We start from the raw sequence: 19,694 nt of genomic DNA, 5'->3' as shown, positions 1-19,694 counted from the left end.
GTCTGTTACCATATACCTCTCTATGGAGACTAAAATCTCATTTCCTGCCAACTGTCAAGCAACCCTAACCCTTCATGCATCCATCATCACATTTCCCACCATGACACACCTCTGTTTTGCCTGGTGATCTCTAGCTCCACATGATGTGCTCAGCACCCAGCATCCTTACCTCACCCAGCAGGCACTATGAGCAGGGCCAGAGGAGCTGACAGAAGCTGCTGCTACACACAGGCAATTAATTAACAGTAAAACACTCTTAACAGGCACCTTCCACTGTCCAGATAAGCATGTGCACCCTGATACTTGTGAACAGCTGCCACTGTGATGCTGCCTAGGATAACACAGGTTGGGAACCACCCAAACAACTTAAGACAGGTAGAGAAACTTCAAAGGTTAACTCCCTCTACAATCTACTTTCTAGCTGGTGGTTTTGTGCTAAATCTCAGAAATTACACCATGTTCTTACAAGAGAGAAACAGAATTTTTAAAGGTTAGTAGTTGCTGTGTTAACTGAATCATACTATGCATGTTATACTTTTTCTTGTATTGCAGTATTATAATCTAATTACACTGAAAACTTTTGGTAAGTATTAATGCTGTTAGCTTAACATCAGTGTTTGCACTTCCTAATCTTCAGGTGTTCCTTTTATTTTTAGACTGAGATTTGCTAAAAGCTCAACATATTGTCTCAAGCCTTTATGGAAAAGTCAGCCGAAACTGAGCATGCTAATAGCAATGACTCAACATATACAAAGAAAATATCTACTATCCAGCATCATCACTGGAGGGAAGGTGACTAAGTAGCAGAGCAGCAGTTTGAGGTTTCCCTTGCAGCTTCTCCTAGTGAAAAATGATCGTAGGCAAGCACAGGAAAAGACATGGCCTAAGTTCATCTTTGAAGTATAGGTGTTTTGATTAAATGACTGTCCACTCAAGTTCCTGTTTAATAAGAGGTAAACTTCCAGTCCCAATTACTTCTCTACAGACAAAGAAGCACTTCTCCAGGATAAAAGACAGAAGCCCATGGACTGAATCTCATCAGTAAGTTGTTAAGCTGGAGCACCATAGTTCAAGTTAGAAGGGATCTCAGGAAGTCCCTAGCCCAACCTCATTTTCAAAGCAAGTTCAGCTGTGAGGTCAGAACAGAGCTTTATTCACTTGGGTGTTGAAAACCTCTAAGGACAGAGACGACACAACCTCCCTGGGTACTTGCTCTACTGCCTGACCATACTCATGGGAAAAGAAATTTTTGCTCACAGCCATTCTCAACATCTCATTTAAACTTATGTCTCTTATCTCATCCTCCCACTATGCACCACTGCCAAGAACCTGTCTTCTCTTCTCAACAACCTCCCCCAGTCACTGAGGGGCTGCTCCCCTTGTGTTGTTCCTCCCCTTGAAGCCACCTCTTCTCCAGCCTGAACAAGCTCAACTCCCTCAGCCTGTCCTTGCAGGGCAAGTGCTCTAGCCCCAACAAGTGTGATGGCCTCCACTGAACTTTATTAATAACCTTCCCATATTGAGGGGCTTAAACATGGATGCAGTGTCTAGATGTGATCTAATGAGTGCCTGGTGGACGGGGATGATAATTTTCGTTGATCTACTCGCTATCTGCCAGGTAACACAGCTCCTTTGCTGCCAGGGCACATTGATGGCTTACATCGCCTTGCTGTCTTCAGCACCCCAGGGCCTCTCCCACAGAGCTGCTCTCCTTAAACCCTTCATCCCCCCAAAATATCATACATTTATGAAATACAGGCATAAGAGTACCTTCATACGCTATAATTTCCCCTCCAGTTAGAACAAAATTGAAGTCACATCTCAAGCCACAGAGAAAGAAAACTATCCTTGGGATTAGGGTTAATTATTTTTATTTTTTTAGTCTCTTTACTTTTTTTTTTTTTTACACTTTTACTTTTTTACTTCTTATCTTTTACTCATTCTTCTTTCACCCTCCTATTTGCTACAACATTGCAAAATTTTAGAGGGCATTCAAATGACTAAAGTTTTCTCAGATAGTCAATAGAATCAAAAGGTCTATAAACCACCTAAGGATTTAAAACTTTGGCAATGTAATCTGTTTAAAAAGGGAGCAAAAAAGAAATTCAAGTTAACTGTTAGCAGAAAAATCAAATTAATTCTCTGTATTTGTGATGACTCAACAAAACTGGAGATGTTCACACGCTTCATGAGAGACTTAAAAGAAGATCTACCCCATAATGAAGCATCTGTAGGACAGGTTACAGAACAATTATACAAAACAAACATTAACAAGTTATATGAGCTTGGATAAACATCCTCTCAGACTTCTACCAGAACCCAAGGATACAACAGCTACTAATATTGACATGTGAACTCAAATCCATTTGGGTTACTTAGGCTGTGAAGGAGGGTATATGGGCTAAAGGTAAAATGTGGGCAACTAAGCACTGTCAAGGCTCACAGCTATACTAGTCAAATTATTAAAAACTGCAACAAAGATATACCGGAGATGGGTTAGCATGCCTTCTATAAAGAAAAATCATACCTCACATACTTTATGCAAGTTCTGCAAAGAGATCAAAGAGATATTAAGAAAGCTGTTATTTCTAATAGGCTTTAAATAAGTTTGAAGAAAACTAAGAAACCACAAGAGCTGCATGGATAAACACCTGATGATCTCACTTGGCATGGCTGTTCTTATACTGGTGAGCTAAGTTTTCCTGAGAACGTCGATTTCAACATTTAAATATTTTACATTGCCTAACAAAGCAGCATTCTACCAAAGTCTGGTACACAAAAGGTTCATTCATTATTGCTTGACAAAGCAAATGTAACATTAGAAAAATTATTTCAACAAATCACACTTATTCTCTAATTTTCTTTAAAATCATAGGAGACAGTTAATCCACATTTTATTAATTTTCTTGAAAATACAATTTAGTATTTTTTTTTGTTTGGTTGGATTTTTTTTCAGTCAGAGAATTACTCAAAATAGTTTCACTAGACTTGCATATCACAACCAGAATACAGTCATTATAAAGTTCTTTGTTAGGTTTATTTAGAAAACATCTTTTGCTTCAGAAGTTTTAATCAGGCTTTGAGAGACAGAGGAACAACTACTGGCCCTTCATTGGCTTTGTCCCAGTCTTTCCACTTGATTCACAACCCTATGAATAAATAAAAGTAAGCCATTACTTAAGAAATTACTGATTTGGCCAATGAGGTTATTTTAAACACTTGGCTTCCCTATCTATAAGAACAATTTGACTGTATTTGTTTAGCTAAGTTGTAACGTATTTTACTGTGTGACAACTACAATTAGATGTATGACAGAATGCATGAAGCAGAAAGACTAGTGCAGGCTTATGAGAGAAACAATTTTTTTTTAATACAATAAAAGAAACCCTGTAGAGAAAAAAAAAAAAAATTCTAGTTACTCCCATCTTTAAGTATTATCCTACTTCATATACTATATCCCTAACACCATGCTGGAATTCTTTTTTCTCTAATCAACCATGTAACATAACTTGTCACTGCATCAGTTGTTCCACTGCTGAGAAATACTGGTTGAAATTCCAGAATTTAAAAACATTTGGTTTTAAATAGATCAAGTTGTGAGACAGGGAAAGATCAATGTTCCATAAAAATCTAATAGGTATCTAAACTGATTTTCCTTGAACCTATTTCCCTTCCCTAACCTTCCACATATTCCCCTGTACACAAACCAAGACTGAACAAAATCTGTTAGGTAAAGGAGGCAGCAATTTGATTATATTCAGAACAATTTACAAAAGTATGCCTTTTAAACAAGTAATGATTATAATGACTTGCACAAAGCAAAACTGTATATTTTGTTGTTGTTTGTATGGGGTTTTTTGTTTTGTTTTGTTTTAACTTACTAGTCACATATTTTATAAGTTGCTGAGTAAATACAGTAGGTGGATGCATCAGACAGCAGCTTCTGGCCATCACATGCAGAGACCCAGGCACCTTGCTCCTGGACTGTAGAGTACGGATGCTTAAAACAAGCTACTCTTTGTCCAAATGTGTGCTTTGATTCTCCAAGATAAATGTTTTTATTCTTGCTTTATACAGAGGAGTAGAATGCTACTCCACATTGGAAACAGATTTGAAAATAAACAGCTGCTGTATTCACAGAATAAGCCACTGGAGAACATGTTACAAGTAGAGAAAGGACCTACTGTAGCATCATACTAGCTAGAAGTGAAGTCAATGCTGTAGAACACAGCCTCCTGTTCTCCACTGTAATGAAAGCAACTAAAAAGACTCTCAAAATCTTCAAACTAGAGTCTAGAAAGACTGGAGCACTTGGTACTGAGGGGAGAAGGAAGGGTTTCACTCAACCATAACGCCATTCAAATCTGACAACTTTGAACAGTTTTACTCTCAAAGATGTTTGTAACAGAAGTCATAAGAGACCGTTGAAAGAAATCTGATATAGTCTTTCTCCAAAGTTATAGTCTTCACTAAATAGGCAACCTAAGTGATTTAGCTAAACCACTACAAGGAAAAGCAGAGTAAATAAACAAGGCTTCTGTGCTTTCCACCAGATTTAAACTCTGTTTATATTTACTTTAACTGTGTGAAGGATTTATGATTCACTGTATCTCAAATTGGAAAAACAGTTGGATCTGTAATACTTTATTATGTATCTTTTAATACACCTTTCAGTCTTTTAAAAAGAAAACATTATTTTCATTTCAAAAATTAAAGAGAAATATAAATGTACTCAATTCACTCATGGGGCGGAGTGGGGTGGGGAGGAGAAGGTACACTGCATTATTAAAAGTTCAGTCTAAGCACCAGGTTTGGAAGCATGTGTTATTCAAGGATGGAAAAATGGTAACATCAACGTAAGGAAAAAAAAAATACTCTATTCTCACAAAAACAATGCATATAATTCTCCAATAAACACTAAAGAAAAAAAAACAGTAGCTCATTCATATAGAAAACAACTTATCACAGTATAGAGAACATGCAAGAAATTTGAATTTTTAATCTACTAGAATACATCAGCATGTTTACATCAAAATAATTTAATGTTTACAGAAGAACTGAAAGGGCTTTCATAGTTCAAAGAACTTTTTGATTTTTCAGCCACTTTGTGACTTGTCTTCTGAAAGCTAATCTGAACTGGCATGTTTTCAGTAATTTGAACTGGATTTGTAAACCAGTAAATTTTAAAATAAAACAACTGATGGTATACGAATCTCTGATTTTTCTAACTTTTTTTTAAAATGGCTCTGGGGATATGCCTACCGACAACCTTCAAAAAGGTATACTTCCTTTACTTTAAAATTGTTGTGACAGATTTTATGTGTGAATAAAGTTAGCAATGCTTTCTTTTTCATTATATAATGCCATTATTAGATGACATAAAACCTAATTTTTCCCAAGTAATCCCTAACTGACGCTGTCTAAATTCTTTCTTTTAATTTAAGGTCATTATCTAGGCTTTTAGTTATAAATAGTCATACATTATGGCATAGTAATTTGGATGTACAGATCATTAGCCACTTTTAAAAACAGGCTAAGAAATTTATTTCAAGATTCAGAAATCCTCGCAGAATCCCATATTTTCCAAACATATCTATTTTATATTAATTTTAAACATTTTTTAGATTTGTCTTCATGAATGAAAAGGCCTGACAGTGAACGGATTAACTTTTAGGCTGTCAGCTTACAAAAAGACACAGCAACAGCTGGATCATCTTTTTCTTTTCCTTGGAGGTCAGAAGGCTACAGAAACATTTAGATAACAATCAGTCAAAACTACAATAATTCAGATATTTTTATCCTCCTAAAACCAAACTCATTTTCTCACTAGACATTGGAAATAAGTGCAGATTAATCAAACTAAACTGCCAGAGTAGTTCTCTGTATCCTACCAGATCTTTGGTTTGTCAACTTGATGTTTCTGAACCTTAATAACTGATGGACTATTATTGCCTACTAAAGACAGCAATAAGACTGCACCATTTATTGCACTTTGGGGATTAGTAGGGAGTGAGAAAAACAAGACAGGAACACACAGTGAAATGCTATCTTCATGACGTAAGAGAAAGACTACTCATTTAACTGAATCAAGGATTTTACTGAGAAAGTTAAGCTCCAGAAGAACTTAGTAACTTAACTGCTAAGAAATACCAAATTAATTTTAGAAAAAAAAAAAAAAAAGTAAAATTTCTATGGGAAGAACATTTACTTTATATGTAGTATTCACTATTCCATAATTAGGCTCTGTCTTCAGTAATTTAATTATCAGACTTCAGTAGGAAAAGACTTCCTGCCTGACAGGCAACCCCAGCTCATCCTGAAAACCCAACAATTCAACCAGCTACTTCAGAAACACATCAATACCTTCTGGCTACTTGATACACACATTGAGACAGTCATTTTCTCTTAGTCCTCTGGGAAGCTTTCCTCTTGAGCATATGAAAGTCTACACATTTATTTCTTTTCCCATGACAGGCACATTTTACAGCAAGAACAGCACTGTAGCATATTCTACTCATAAACTTGTTCTGAAACAAGTCTGTATGCCTTATAAACAAATCTGGAAAATACTTCCTACAGTTTATTTCAGGTTACTAAAAGAAAAGTCAGAGGAATCATGCAGTTGAGCTACTAAATGGCATCTATCATAAAATAATCTGCCACTTGTCAGAAATCAAATCATTCCTGTTTTAGACAGCTAACTAAATAAGCCTTGAAGAAGTAATACTTGTTTTGTATGAAAGAAAAACTATAGGGGAAAAAAGGCCATGTTGAATGTAAAACACACCATTTAAGATTAAAAATACGTATATTTGGGGCATTCAGAACGTCTTTGACTTAGTGCAAGTGATATTCCTGTCACATAATCTTTTCTCATTGAGAAATAAATACCAAGATTCTTGAAAATAGTATCTATGTCTAGATACGTCCCAGGAAACTTCTTTTGTTAGCACACTCAATGAAGAGTGCACATTTCACTGATAAAACCAGATAATTTAAAAATCTACTAAATAAATATAATTACAAACATAACAAGACACAACTGCTCATGCCTCTTAAGTAACATCCAAACACTAAAGAAATATTGTACTTGAAATTTTGTTTAAAAGAATAAACTTCCTATGTAGCAAAATCTAAGGCACAGGTAGTTGTGCTAGATTACAAATAAATAAAATAATATTTTTAAAATACCAGTGATTTCAAAGATATGTCAAGGCTTGAAACATTGGCACAGACAAGATGCTTTGACAGAAGTTGTCAATGTTTTAAAATACACAATCACAAAATCACAAAGATACACATTCCCTATGCAAAGTCTGTTTTAAAAGGGAAAGAAAGAATACATTTTTCACTTATTTTGTTAGTGTTATTATTCCACAAAATGGGTTGGTTCTCAACACCTTCTTTCCATTACGCTTATATCAAAGAACTAACTGTAACATATAACTAAATGAACAAATTTTGAATGCCTAAATTGTGTTATGCACAAACTTGAAACAGACAATGTCTTTTCAACACCTATTCAAGTATCCTTTCTTCCTTTCTTTATAATATCTACCAGGATTCATCAGTTTTCTAACACCTGCTATTTTACCTTCTGTGCCTCAATGCTGATTAGTTTAGTTCGGAAAGTCAGCATAAGTAATAATGCAAGATGAGGATTTTTTATTTTTTTTTGACTGATTGAAGAACATAAATTTACCTTCTGCAAGCATGTCTGGCACATCTGCTTGATATCTAGGCCCCACTCTGATTTCTCCCTTATCTGCTAAAAGCGTTTTCAGTGATGGGTCATACACCAACGAATAAAAAAAAGAATCCTGAAAAAGAAGACACAATTGCAACAGCAGAATTATTTTTTTAAATTAGGTTTGTAAATCTTTATCACTATCTATTTGGAAACTATTAAAGTAACCACCTTGCACACTCCTACAGAGCACAGGTTTGGTACATTAATCCTTATTTTAAATAATGCAGATGTTTCATGAGTACTTTTAAAGAGCTAATTGAAGCTTCTCTCATTGCTAGGATTTATTTCAGAACAGAGCAATAATTAAAAGATTCATACATAAAAATATTTGAAAATTAATGTTAACTACTTTCTGAATTTAACACGTTTCCTCTCCTAAATACCTCTACCATACTGACTTCGCATTATAAATTAGTCTCAAAAAGCATAAAACACTCCTAGTGTCTGAAGAGGGCTTACAGAAAAATAGTATTGGCACATCTGGCACAGACACTTGAAATATAGGGCAAGTCTTGTTTTTAGAAATAATTTTACCGATTATCAGTGGGTTTGGTGAAGAAATTGTAAAATAAAGACATGTTAATTTCAGCTAAAAAAACACTGTCTGCCTGATGTTGGATTAAGATAACTCCAAAGAAGAATACGGTTACTTTGAAAAGTATTTTGCAATACAATTATCTTTCAGATTGTTGGGGAATTTTCTTTCCCTCCGGTAAGGCTAAGCACCCTAAGTTATTTCCACACAAAACAAAAAGTGAGGAGACACCTTCCACACAATAATTTAGAGCCCTTAAAATTAAATTCCTATGGTAAGTTGCCCTCTCAGGAGCCTCTCTTGCTCTCTCTGTCCATTGACTAAGGAAGAGTCTTCTTTCCAGAACACCTCTACAAAAAGAAAGAAAAAGAAAAAAGTGGGGGGGGTGTGAGAGGGGAAGCCACGTGAATTCCCCCTTAAGTATCCACTGCAGGAAAAAGTCTGCATATTTTTCCTTTGTATGAATCAATATTAATTACTTTGAATTAATTATTTTCTAAATACAACCATATTCATAATAAAATCATGACTTAAGAGTGTCAATTAAGTATTTATCCAATAACACTTTCAAAAAAATCAAGTGTTTTCAATAACATAATTTTTGTATCTTATCATTCAAGAAAAGATTTTCAAAGTATTGTTTGATCATTTATTAAAAATACAGCCATAAAACCCCACAAATCCATCCCAATATTTACACCAACAGAAGTCACATATTACCTCTTTCTCCAGATATGACAGCACAGACTCTGTCTCATTCAGAAGTGCAACACTGCATTTTCCCCTACACAAACATAAGGAACAACTGTTACTTTGTAAAAAGTTCTGGTTTTTACTAAGTTGAAAAGTTATTTGCAATAAAATGATCTAGACATACTTTATAAACTTTTACATTAGAAATATAATAAAATGCACTTTGCCATACTTTTAAGGTATCAAAATTAATATCAAAGTCATACTGACCCAAGGACTCAAATATGTAAGAATTCTGCAGAACTGGGAAACAGTTTCAGAAACAGAGAAGCAATGAAGGAACAAGAGGTACTAAGGCAAATAAAAAATACACACACAATTAATAAAAAGGCCTGAATGAACGACACATTGCCTCCGAGTGACTCACCTTCAGCAAGTTCAGTGTCTAATTTGAAAATAAATAACACAAACTAGAAATAATCTAAGGTCTTACCAATGGCCTGTAAAAGTAAAGTACTTTTCTTTTTTTAGTGGAATTATTTCTAATATTTAATCATGGAATTCTATACTTTTCTTCTATGGCCACGTTAAAACGTTAACTACCGCATTTTTGTGCGGGTTGCCAGTAGAAAGCTTCCTGTTATTCAATAGTGGTACAGATCTGCCCATGTACAACACATGTAGATAACACAGTGGGAGTTTGACCTCACTATCCTCACTCCTTTTCTCTCCCCCCTCTCTGATCCGCTTCTCTCCCAATATTCCTTTGGCCCCAGATTCCTCTGCCTCCAAGTTCTCGGCAAATCATCTGCAGAATTCTTCTTAGCAAATGGCATTTAAAAGAAACACACAGATTCGGATGAAAAATGTTAATTGTGCTGAAACATCTTGCTAGCAACTGGCATTTTTATGCTATCATTTTCAACTGAACTATCAATTTATAATAATATATATTTATTACCCCTTAAATACATCACCTTGTGTTTCATGTACCTAGGTTTTATTCAAGTTCTATCAGTTTAGCTGGTATTTACCAGAAGATTCCAGTGGCCTTACACATATGGCTATATAGCACCCCTGCCCAGAACACTTTTCTCATCTTCTCCCATAAACAGACGACTCAAATATATAAAAGATAATTGCTTGCAGAGACCTACTTGATTTTAAGACAACAACAAAGAAGCTATTTTAAAAAGTGTCATTCATTTCAGTGAACGTTGGCTGTTAAGCTCAGCCATAAGCATTAGATGACAATTGTTAACAACTGATCATTAAGCAAGCATACCCAGCTAATGCCTTATTCATTACCATTGCACGTCATAGGAAGTGGGGTTAAACCACTCATTAGGTCCGCAGTATGTAACCTCCTCAATTTCTCTTAATCTCTGTGTTTGTCAGAACCACATCACCAAAGAGAAATGGTGGGAAGACAAGCAAGAAAAATCCAAGCAGAACACACAACAGCACAGGAAAAGACTCCTGCAGTAGAGAATAAGGAAACCTTCTCTACACCCAACCACATCTCTGAACTGTTCTTTGAAGCTTTTGCACTTGCTAACTCCAGAACATTCATTTCTAAAAATTATAAATTACTACCATTAATTCAGTTTGCCAACTTTATTTTAATAGATTTTTTTCTTTTTTTTTCTTTTTTTTTTTTTTTAGTGTTAAAAGCTAAACAGGAGCTTACCTTTCCAGTTTGCTTCTATTCCGCATACCTGTAGTAAGCTCTCTCTCCACTACAGCCTATCCTTATTTAACTCCAGTTATTGCGGGGGCATTCCTTCACTGTCATTGTGACTGTAAAAGTATTTTATTGCCTGACTTTATACCTTATTGCTGGTAATTTAAAAAAAATTGATTTTATTTCATTAAGAGATAAGATTAGCCCCCCCCAGCATATCTTCTAAGTGAATGAATTCCTGTTTGATGTTGCGTTTCCTTGTACAGCATTTTAACCATCTAATGGCTGGAGTCATACACACAGGTAACATTTTACATGCATGTATTGCATCTTATATGCATGGACTGGAGTCCCAAAAAAGGATAATACTAGACATATAGTAGTAGATACAATGTTAAAATGAGGAAAAAAAAAAAAAAAAAAGGCATTTGAGAACAGGTAAACTACATAGAGTCAAAACTAGAAGAAATTATCTGTATTACAGTTACCAGTTTCTGTAATCTAGAAACCTGAAATACTTATTACAAATTATTTAGAATCTTTACCAAACGCATAAAAGCCTACCGTTTACCTCCTCTTTTTTCCCATCAGAGGAAAACTCTCTCAACCTATCGCAAATGGTCTACTGGGTGGAACCAAGCATCTACCTCATTATATTGTGTCTGGCATCTCTCAATCATAGATGCCTAGGAAATAACTTAAGTGAATACAGATTTGTAGTTATATGTCCCTAAACATTCTCCAGCCACCACTGTACTCTTTACCCCTTCTTCCAATACAGGGCAATCAAAGTGCCCTGGAAAGAAAGTTAACGTGGTTTATACCACATTACGACAAGAGTTGGAGTTCTTTCTCTAAGGCATGTATCTAAAAACCCAGAGCTTCTCTAGATTTAAATAAAATAGTATCTTCCTCAGAGTGTTCTGGAACTCTGTTCATTAATTTTTTTAAACAACTTCAGATAATTGGGATAGATGGAGCTATATCAAACAAAGAATCAATATAACAGGATAAAATCTGACTATTCTAACCTAGAGAGAGAGAGAAAAAAAAGGGGGAGCTAGCCACCTACAGAGACAAGTGAAAAGAGAATATACATTGCATTTACCAGGCTGTAAGATCAGTTACACATCAAAATAAAATTATATTCTCTTTGCAGACACACTAGGATTTCTGAAAGTTCTGAGCATTAGACTAGTATAGTCTAACTCTCATAGTTTCGCTGTTCTATTGGTGGACTCTCCTGCCTGAAAAGCATCACAAAACTAACCAAACTAAGGTAAGGTACAAACAATTATCCAGCTTTCATGAAATTTAAAAAGAAAAAAAAATGTCTAATATTTACTCAGATATTAAACCTTCTTCCTCTTATCCAACTATGATTCTTGGCTTGAAGCTGTATTTCTCCATCAAGCAGCATTCTTGACTTAACTGGTATCAACAGGGTGAATTACTAGTAAATAGCATCAGAAAGTCGCAATGATATTAAGATTATGTATCTGGTTTTGACCTTTTCCTCAATTTAAAAGTATCCAGAAAAAAATATTTTTACTTCCTACAGAAGTAGGCAGTTTATCTTGTATGAATGTTGAGGGACAGTTTCAGATACCTTAGCAACATAACCTCAAAAAAAAAAAAAGTTAGCTTTTATGTCTTCACTTACAATTTAATTCTGATGAGAAAAAATTGTCCGTTCAGAATACTTTCTGCTTTTAGATGTACTTTGTATTTAAGCTGGTCACAAATAAAAAGCTCTTTCATTGAGCTGACAACACTACCAACAAAACTGGTTACAGTATTAAATCAGTCAGCAATAAAAAGCAATTCAGAGGTCTTGCAGTAAAAGGAGACAACAAAGCTTATATATATATATATATATATATATATATATATATATACATGCTCATGGTATTACCAGCCTCTACCACTAAACCACTCAGGATTCAATAGCTTCCCCTAGGAACCAGAGCTACAACTCACAAGTTTTTTTCTTTCTTTAAAGCATTAACCATGTGAAAGCTGTTTTCACATGTTACACCCTCCTTTGCTCCCATTCATCAGAAGCTCTTGTCTGTTTGTAAATTTTATTATACCTTTCAGGTGACTCCACCAGTAGGTTCCCAATTCCTGATCATTTACACTCATCAGCTAAGGGATGTCTGATGACCTATTTCTCCACACCTACAACCTACTTCTATACTTCAAGTAAGCCCTTGTGTTACAATATAGAAATGAGACTCAAACACTTTCCAACGTAGTATTCTAGTAGAAAATCATGATTTTGTAGAAAAAGATTTCTTTAACAGCCCTAGCAGAAATCCAGAACCATGCAGTCCCAAAACCAAAATGCTAACTATCTACAACTGAAACAGCAAAGCACAGACACACTAATGAGGATTAAAAGGAATGGCAAGACATACTAGTCATCGTGGCAGGTAGAAGCCTCAGTGCAACGAATATAACAATTTTTTTTCCTCCCCCTCCATGTTTTGAGGATCTATTTTGGGTTGTGGCTTTGTTTTGGTTTTGGGTTTTTTTTTTTTTGGGGGGGGGGGGCGGGGAGGTGACGGGGGGAGAGTTGTTTGTTTGGTTTTTTTACTGTTGAACAAAGAAAAGGAGAATAAAAAGACAGAACTAGAAAATAAATAGTAGCTTTGTAAGACACTCAAAGTCAACTGTCTTGGACAATAAGATTTCCAATCAAATAACCATTTTGAGCAAAATCTTGATCCCTTAAAAGCAGTCTAAACTGCAATGATGATCACCAAACCACAGACTAGGAACTGTGGAGTCCTAAGAGGTTCTGCTAATTATATGGAATTGATTCAATAAGGAGCTCCCACCACTTGAGATGTGAGTCCCGATTTCAAAGACAGTAAGTAGAAATAGAATCTCACAGGCTTTGAAAACTAAAGACAAAAAACCATCACATTTGAGTGAGATTCAACGGAGGAATGACAAACATGTGGGAACATAATTCAGACAGGATCATAACAACGATCAATATTTAGAACAGAGAAGTACAACAAGACTTCCCTTACCAACCTGTTTCAATGAGGACACAAGATGATGATAACCAGCTCAAGAATTTAAGCTGTATGAAAAAAGTCATACCAAGACAAGACAATGTCATGAAAAGATTTCAATATAGCCTGGTTAAACAACCTAGAGCAAAGCACTCAATTCTCCAGAAAATACATGTAATGCATATCTGGGGAAAAAAAAAAAAAAAAAAAAAAAAATCATACTTCTTGTTTGCACTGTGTCGTAGTTCAGCCCTGATCAGGGACCAGACTACACAGTCTCTCTCTCACTCCCCCCACCCTCCAAGAGAATAGAGACACAATATAAGGAAAAACAGCACAAGGTTTGAGATAAGGACAGGGTGAAAATCCTTAAAGTTACCGCAAAACAGACTCAACTTGGGAAAAACTATTCATTTATTACTAAAACGAGCAGGATAATGAGACAGAGAACGAGATAACCTCCCCCCACCCCTCCCTCTTCCCAAGCTTAACATTATCTCTACTACCTTCTCCCCACAAGCACCAGAGGGGGGAAGAGGGAATGGGGGTCGCGGTCAGTTCATCACGCATTGTTTTACACCGCTGCTTCATCCTTGGGGGAAGAACTCCTCACGTTCCTCCCCTGCTCCATCGTGGAGTCCCACCCATATGCCACAGTCCTTCATGAAACTGCTCTGGCGTGGGTCATCTCTTCCACGGGTGCAGTCCCAGCTGCCCCAGCAGGCCCTCCATGGGCCACAGCCTCCTTCAGGCATCCACCTGCCCCGGTACAGGGTCCTTCACGGGCTGCAGGTGAATCTCTGCCCCTTCATGGACCTCCATGGGCTGCAAGGGGACAACCTGCTCCACCATGGTCATCACCACAGGCTGCAGGGGAATGGAGCCACATTACTCCTCCCCCTCCTTCTTCACTGACCTTGGCATCTGCAGCCGTTCCTCTCACAAGAAATTCTTCACAACAGGCAGGCAGAAACCTCTCAGGATCTCTTCACATCTCATTCACATCTCATCTCCTCTCCACTTCTTGCAGCCAGGCCGGACCAAGTCAGGCTCAGTCGGCCGCCCGGCGGGAGGCCAGAGGGTGAGGCCTGCAAGGCCCACAAGGCTCGCGCCTCCCCCTCTCTGTCCCCGCTCAGCTTCTTCACATCTTCTCTCCTCTTTTTTTTTTTTTTTTTTTTTTCTGTTTACCCCTTCTTAAATACGTTATCACAGAGGTGTTATCACAGGACATTCTGATACCAACTGGCTCGGCCTTGGCCAGCAGCAGGTCCGCCCTAGGCCCGGCCGAGTCCACTGAACAAAGGGGAGCGACTTCTAGCAGTTTCCTACAGAAGCTACCACCTTAGGCTCCCCCCTTACTAACAAAACCACAACATACTGTTTGGGTAATTGTCATTTAATAATTTTTTTCTTGATCAAAAACATAGTTTCAAATCTTTATCAAAATTTAAAAAACTGGTGCAAACATTGATCTTTTAAAATAACCAAAATGGATCAAAATCTAGAGCAACTGTTTTTATCTTTCGAAGTTCTTGCTCGTTTAGGCACAGCCCCTGGTGGAAAGCTCTACAATTCCTCTTCTGCTATTCTTGCAGGTGACTTCTTCCTGTTTTCACCAGATGAGTAAGACAGCCCACAAGGTACAAATTGTATTTCAATAAGAATTTCTTGAGACAGGAAGTATACAAACAAAAATTACAGAAAGAAATTACAAAAGAAACAAAACACTTAGTGCCTTTTTAATCAGGACAAACCGTGAGAGTGGAAGAGGCAATCTTATTGTTATGGCATTATGCCATGTAAGTTTCCTAGTGGAACACAGATGCGGTCTGAGTGAGACTGACACAGCGCAAGAACTGTTGGGAACTCATTGCTCTAGGTTCCCACCAAGTCATTGAGATACAAGTTGAAGAAAGAAAGTAACATATGCAGGCACGGCCCCACAGACTTTGAAATTCTGCTGTTAACAATTATCAATTGGCCTCCTGAATACGACAGAATTATGTTGGGTAATTCTGTACAGATATACCAATTATCTCTTGCTGATCTTCACCAAGAATGTTGGTCTTTCAGTAGAGATTTGGAACTCAGAAGTGTGAGTCACTAGCTAGACAGTCTGAGAATAAAATAACAGGAGAGAATATTAGGAAATACTATGCTTGTGAGGAAAATCTGATTTGATTTTAACATATGCTGTTACTTCAACGACAATCAGAGATTAAACTAGAAAGAAGGTACATAATGAAGAGGGGTAGAAAGGTTTTGTGCAGGAGTAGAACTCAGGAGTAACCTTTCCTATACTCAGCATAAAGGGAAAGAAGGGGGGAAAAGGTACAGCTGTTGAGTAGAGGAGGAGAGAGCTACCTTAAATAAAAAGGGTTCTTCCTGAAGTGTCTTAAATGGGAAAGTGTTTTGAAGATTTCCAATCAAATAACCACTTTGAGCGAAGTCTTGGTCCCTTACAAGCAGTCTAAATTGCAATGATGATCACCAAACCACAGACTAGGAACTGTGGAATCCTAACAGCTTCTGCTAATTACATGAAATTGATTCCCCAGTTAGGCAAAGCCAATACTAAGAGTATCTCTGTATTTTACTTTTAAGTAAGGCGCACAGAATGATGCTGACAGACACGTACCAAAGTTTTATGGCAAATTTCAAGTTCTCCTATTGCAAAGATATTTACAACTGGAGAGCAAGCTATTGCAACAACAATAAAACCAAGAAAATAAAAGCATCATCGTAGTGATTTAAATCTGCAGACCTCTAACTAGAGTTGGACTTCTAAAATATTCCATCAATATCAAGAATTGATAGACAAAAGATCTGCATTGTACTGATTCATACCTAACTGGCTTGAGTTTGGCTCCGCTCATTTACAGAGCTGTCCCAAATAAAAGAAAAACAACAACAACAAAAAAATTGATAGCTGAATACTACTGGGATCTGTCTCTCCAACAAAATGACATCAATCTCCCAAACTGTACAAGACCACGTTATCTGTAGCCAAAAGACAGATCCATAAACTTCGTATTACCTGATTAACATACTCTTTATCAAATAAAATTGAAACCAGAATGCACAGCAAATTGATTTATGTACACCTAAACGAACCAGTAAATGCTTGGCATCTAAACATATGCATAGATCACATGGATGGCCCAAGCTTTTTATGCTGCATGTGGCTTTTACTAAAAAAAATTCAGAGCTTTAATCTTAATTAAAGCTGGAGTGCTGATTTTGAGCACTCCAAATTGCTAAGATTTAAAAGCAGTCTCTTGGAGCATAACTGACATGGATTTCAAAGTAAATTGTAGATAATATTTAATTTTTTTTCATATTCTTAAGGTGACAATTTTATATAGTTCTCACCACTGTTGTCTAGTCACCATCAAAACAGCAAAAAACATTCCCAATGTGAAACACATTTACAACAAAACAAAATGAAAGGAGACTTTCTATTCAGTAACAATTTACGCAGTTTGCACGTTTAAACTACTATGTTGTTAGCTGAATACCCAAAGCATTCAACAACTCTCCCAGAAGATTTTACCTCAATAGTGGTAGAAAATTTTAAAAGGTAAACGTATGGATCTATGAAGGTACATACATTTGAAACAAGCTTTAACACATTATCACTTAAAATTAGATTTACACTAGTATTGTTCCAGTCTACATTACTGACTCAACCTTGTGTTCTGTAGCTGAGAAGGATATGTAGGAAAATACTGAGTACAAACAACCATGCACTGAGTGCCACGGAGAGAGTTAAATGTTTTCTTGGTCTAGGCACAGTAAAACAATATGTTTTGATATCTCAAAATAAGTACTACTATATATAGATAAACTACTGTAGGAAACTCCAATCATTGTTATTGTATGATTCTATGATATTTTTCCTCTAGGGATCAACTCGTGCTAGAAAGTAAAAAGATTGTTGCCTTTTAGCACAGCAGCCACAATGCATATGAAATGAACACAAGAACCACAAGAGGTTGGTTAGGAATGATTTTTCATACAATCATTTAGGTTGGAAACGACCTTTAAGATAATCAAGTCCATACAAGGTCTTCCGTATCAGAAGCAATGCACATCACTCCATGCAACTGAACTTACAGAATCATAGAATGGTTAGACTTGGAAGGGACCTTCAAAGGTCATCTAGTCCAACCCCCCTGCAAGGAGCAGGGACATCCCCAACCAGATCAGGTTGCTCAGAGCCTCATCCAGCCTGGCCTTGAGTATTTTTAGGGATGGGGCTTCCACCACCTCTCTGGGCAACCTGTGCCAGTGTTCTACAACTCGCATCGTAAAAAAATTTCTTCCTAATATCCAACCTAAATCGACCTCCCTTTATTTTAAAACCATTACCCCTCATCCTACCACAACAGGCCCTACTGAACAGCCTCTCCCCATCTTTCTTGTAGGCCCCCTTGAGGTACAGGAAGACTGCTATCAGGTCTCCCTGGAGCCTCCTCTTCTCCAGGCTGAACAGCCCCAACTCTCTCAGCCTGTCCTCATAAGAGAGGTGCTCCAGCCCTCTTATCATCTTCGTGGCCCTCCTCTGGACCTTCTCCAACTGGTCCATGTCCTTCTTCTGTTGGGGGCTCCAGAACTGGACACAGTACTCCAGGTGGGGTCTCACCAGGGCAGAGCAGAGGGGCAGAATCACCTCCCTTGACCTGCTGGCCACGCTCCTCTTGATGCAGCCCAGGATGTGGTTGGCCTTCTGGGCTGCAAGCACACATTGCTGGCTCATGTTGAGCTTCTTGTCCACGACCATTCTGAAGTCTTTCTCCTCAGGGCTGCTCTCGATCCATTCTCCACCCAGCCTGTTTTTTTGCCTGGGATTGCCATGACCCAGGTGCAGGACCTTACAACTTGGCTTGGTTGAACTTCATGAGGTTTGCACAGGCCCACCTCTCCAGTCTATGCAGGTCCCTCTGGATGGCATCCCTCCCTTCCAGCATGCTGATCGCACCACACAGCCTGGTGTCATCAGCGAACTTGCTGAGGGTGCACTCCATCCCACTGTCCATGTCGCCGACAAAGATGTTGAACAGGGCCGGGCCCAGCACGGACCCCTGAGGGACGCCACTCGTGACCGGTCTCCACATAGACATTGAGCCGTTGACCACCACTCTCTGAGTGCGGCCATCCAGCCAACTCCTTATCCACCGAGTGGTCCGTCCATCAAACCCATGTCTCTCTAGTTTAGAGAGAAGGATGTCATGCGGGACAGTGTCAAAAGCTTTGCACAAGTCCAGGTAGATGATGTCAGTTGCTCGTCCCTTGTCCACCGATGCTGTCACCCCATCATAGAAGGCCACCAAATTGGTCAGGCACAATCTGCCCTTGGTGAAGCCATGTTGACTGTCACCAACCACCTCCTTGCTCTCCATGTGCCTTAGCATGGTTTCCAGGAGAATCTGCTCCATGACTTTGCCAGGCACAGAGGTGAGGCTGACTGGCCCGTAGTTACCCGGGTCTTCCTTGTTCCCCTTTTTAAAAATTGCGGTTATGTTCCCTCTCTTCCAGTCATCAGGGACCTCACCAGACCACCACGATTTCTCAAATACGATGGCCAGTGGCTTGGCAACTTCATCCGCCAGTTCCCTCAGGACCCGCGGATGGATCTCATCAGGTCCCATGGACTTGTGCACCTTGAGGTTCCTCAGATGTTCCCGAACCTGCTCTTTGAGTATAGTGGGTGGTTCTTCATCCTTGCAGTCCCTGCTTGCGCATTCTACAGCTTGGGTGGTAAGACAAGAGCCCTTATCAGTGAAGACTGAGGCAAAAATTCATGGAGTACCTCAGCCTTCTCCATGTCCCGGGTAACCAGGACACCAGTTTCCTTCCGGAGGGGGCCTACATTCTGCTTGGACTTTCTTTTGTCCCCTACATACCTATAGAAGCTTTTCTTGTTGCTTTTTATATCCCTGGCCAGATTCAATTCTGTCAGGGCTTTAGCCTTCCTCACCTGATCCCTGGCCACTCGCACAGCCT

The 19,694-nt window shown here is 38.0% G+C and overlaps 1 protein-coding gene across 2 annotated transcripts in view; it reads right to left on the bottom strand.

Moving 5' to 3' along the window:
- The window catches only part of MTA3 (metastasis associated 1 family member 3), a 147,327-nt gene that overhangs the window by 98,114 nt on the left and 29,519 nt on the right, over positions 1-19,694 (bottom strand). For both annotated transcript variants that reach the window (XM_086745229.1, XM_086745230.1), the window contains exons 5-6: positions 9,006-9,069; positions 7,703-7,820 (exon numbers count right to left, since the gene is read on the bottom strand). In XM_086745229.1, the coding sequence (XP_086601355.1) occupies positions 7,703-7,820; positions 9,006-9,069 (182 nt within the window). The remainder of the gene's footprint in view (positions 1-7,702; positions 7,821-9,005; positions 9,070-19,694) is intronic.

The sequence above is a fragment of the Chlamydotis macqueenii genome, chromosome 3, assembly GCF_036417535.1.
Source record: "Chlamydotis macqueenii isolate bChlMac1 chromosome 3, bChlMac1.mat, whole genome shotgun sequence".
Classification (NCBI taxonomy): Eukaryota; Metazoa; Chordata; class Aves; order Otidiformes; family Otididae; genus Chlamydotis; species Chlamydotis macqueenii.
Note: the sequence above shows the minus strand (reverse complement) of the source record. Positions and strands in the feature narration are given on the sequence as shown.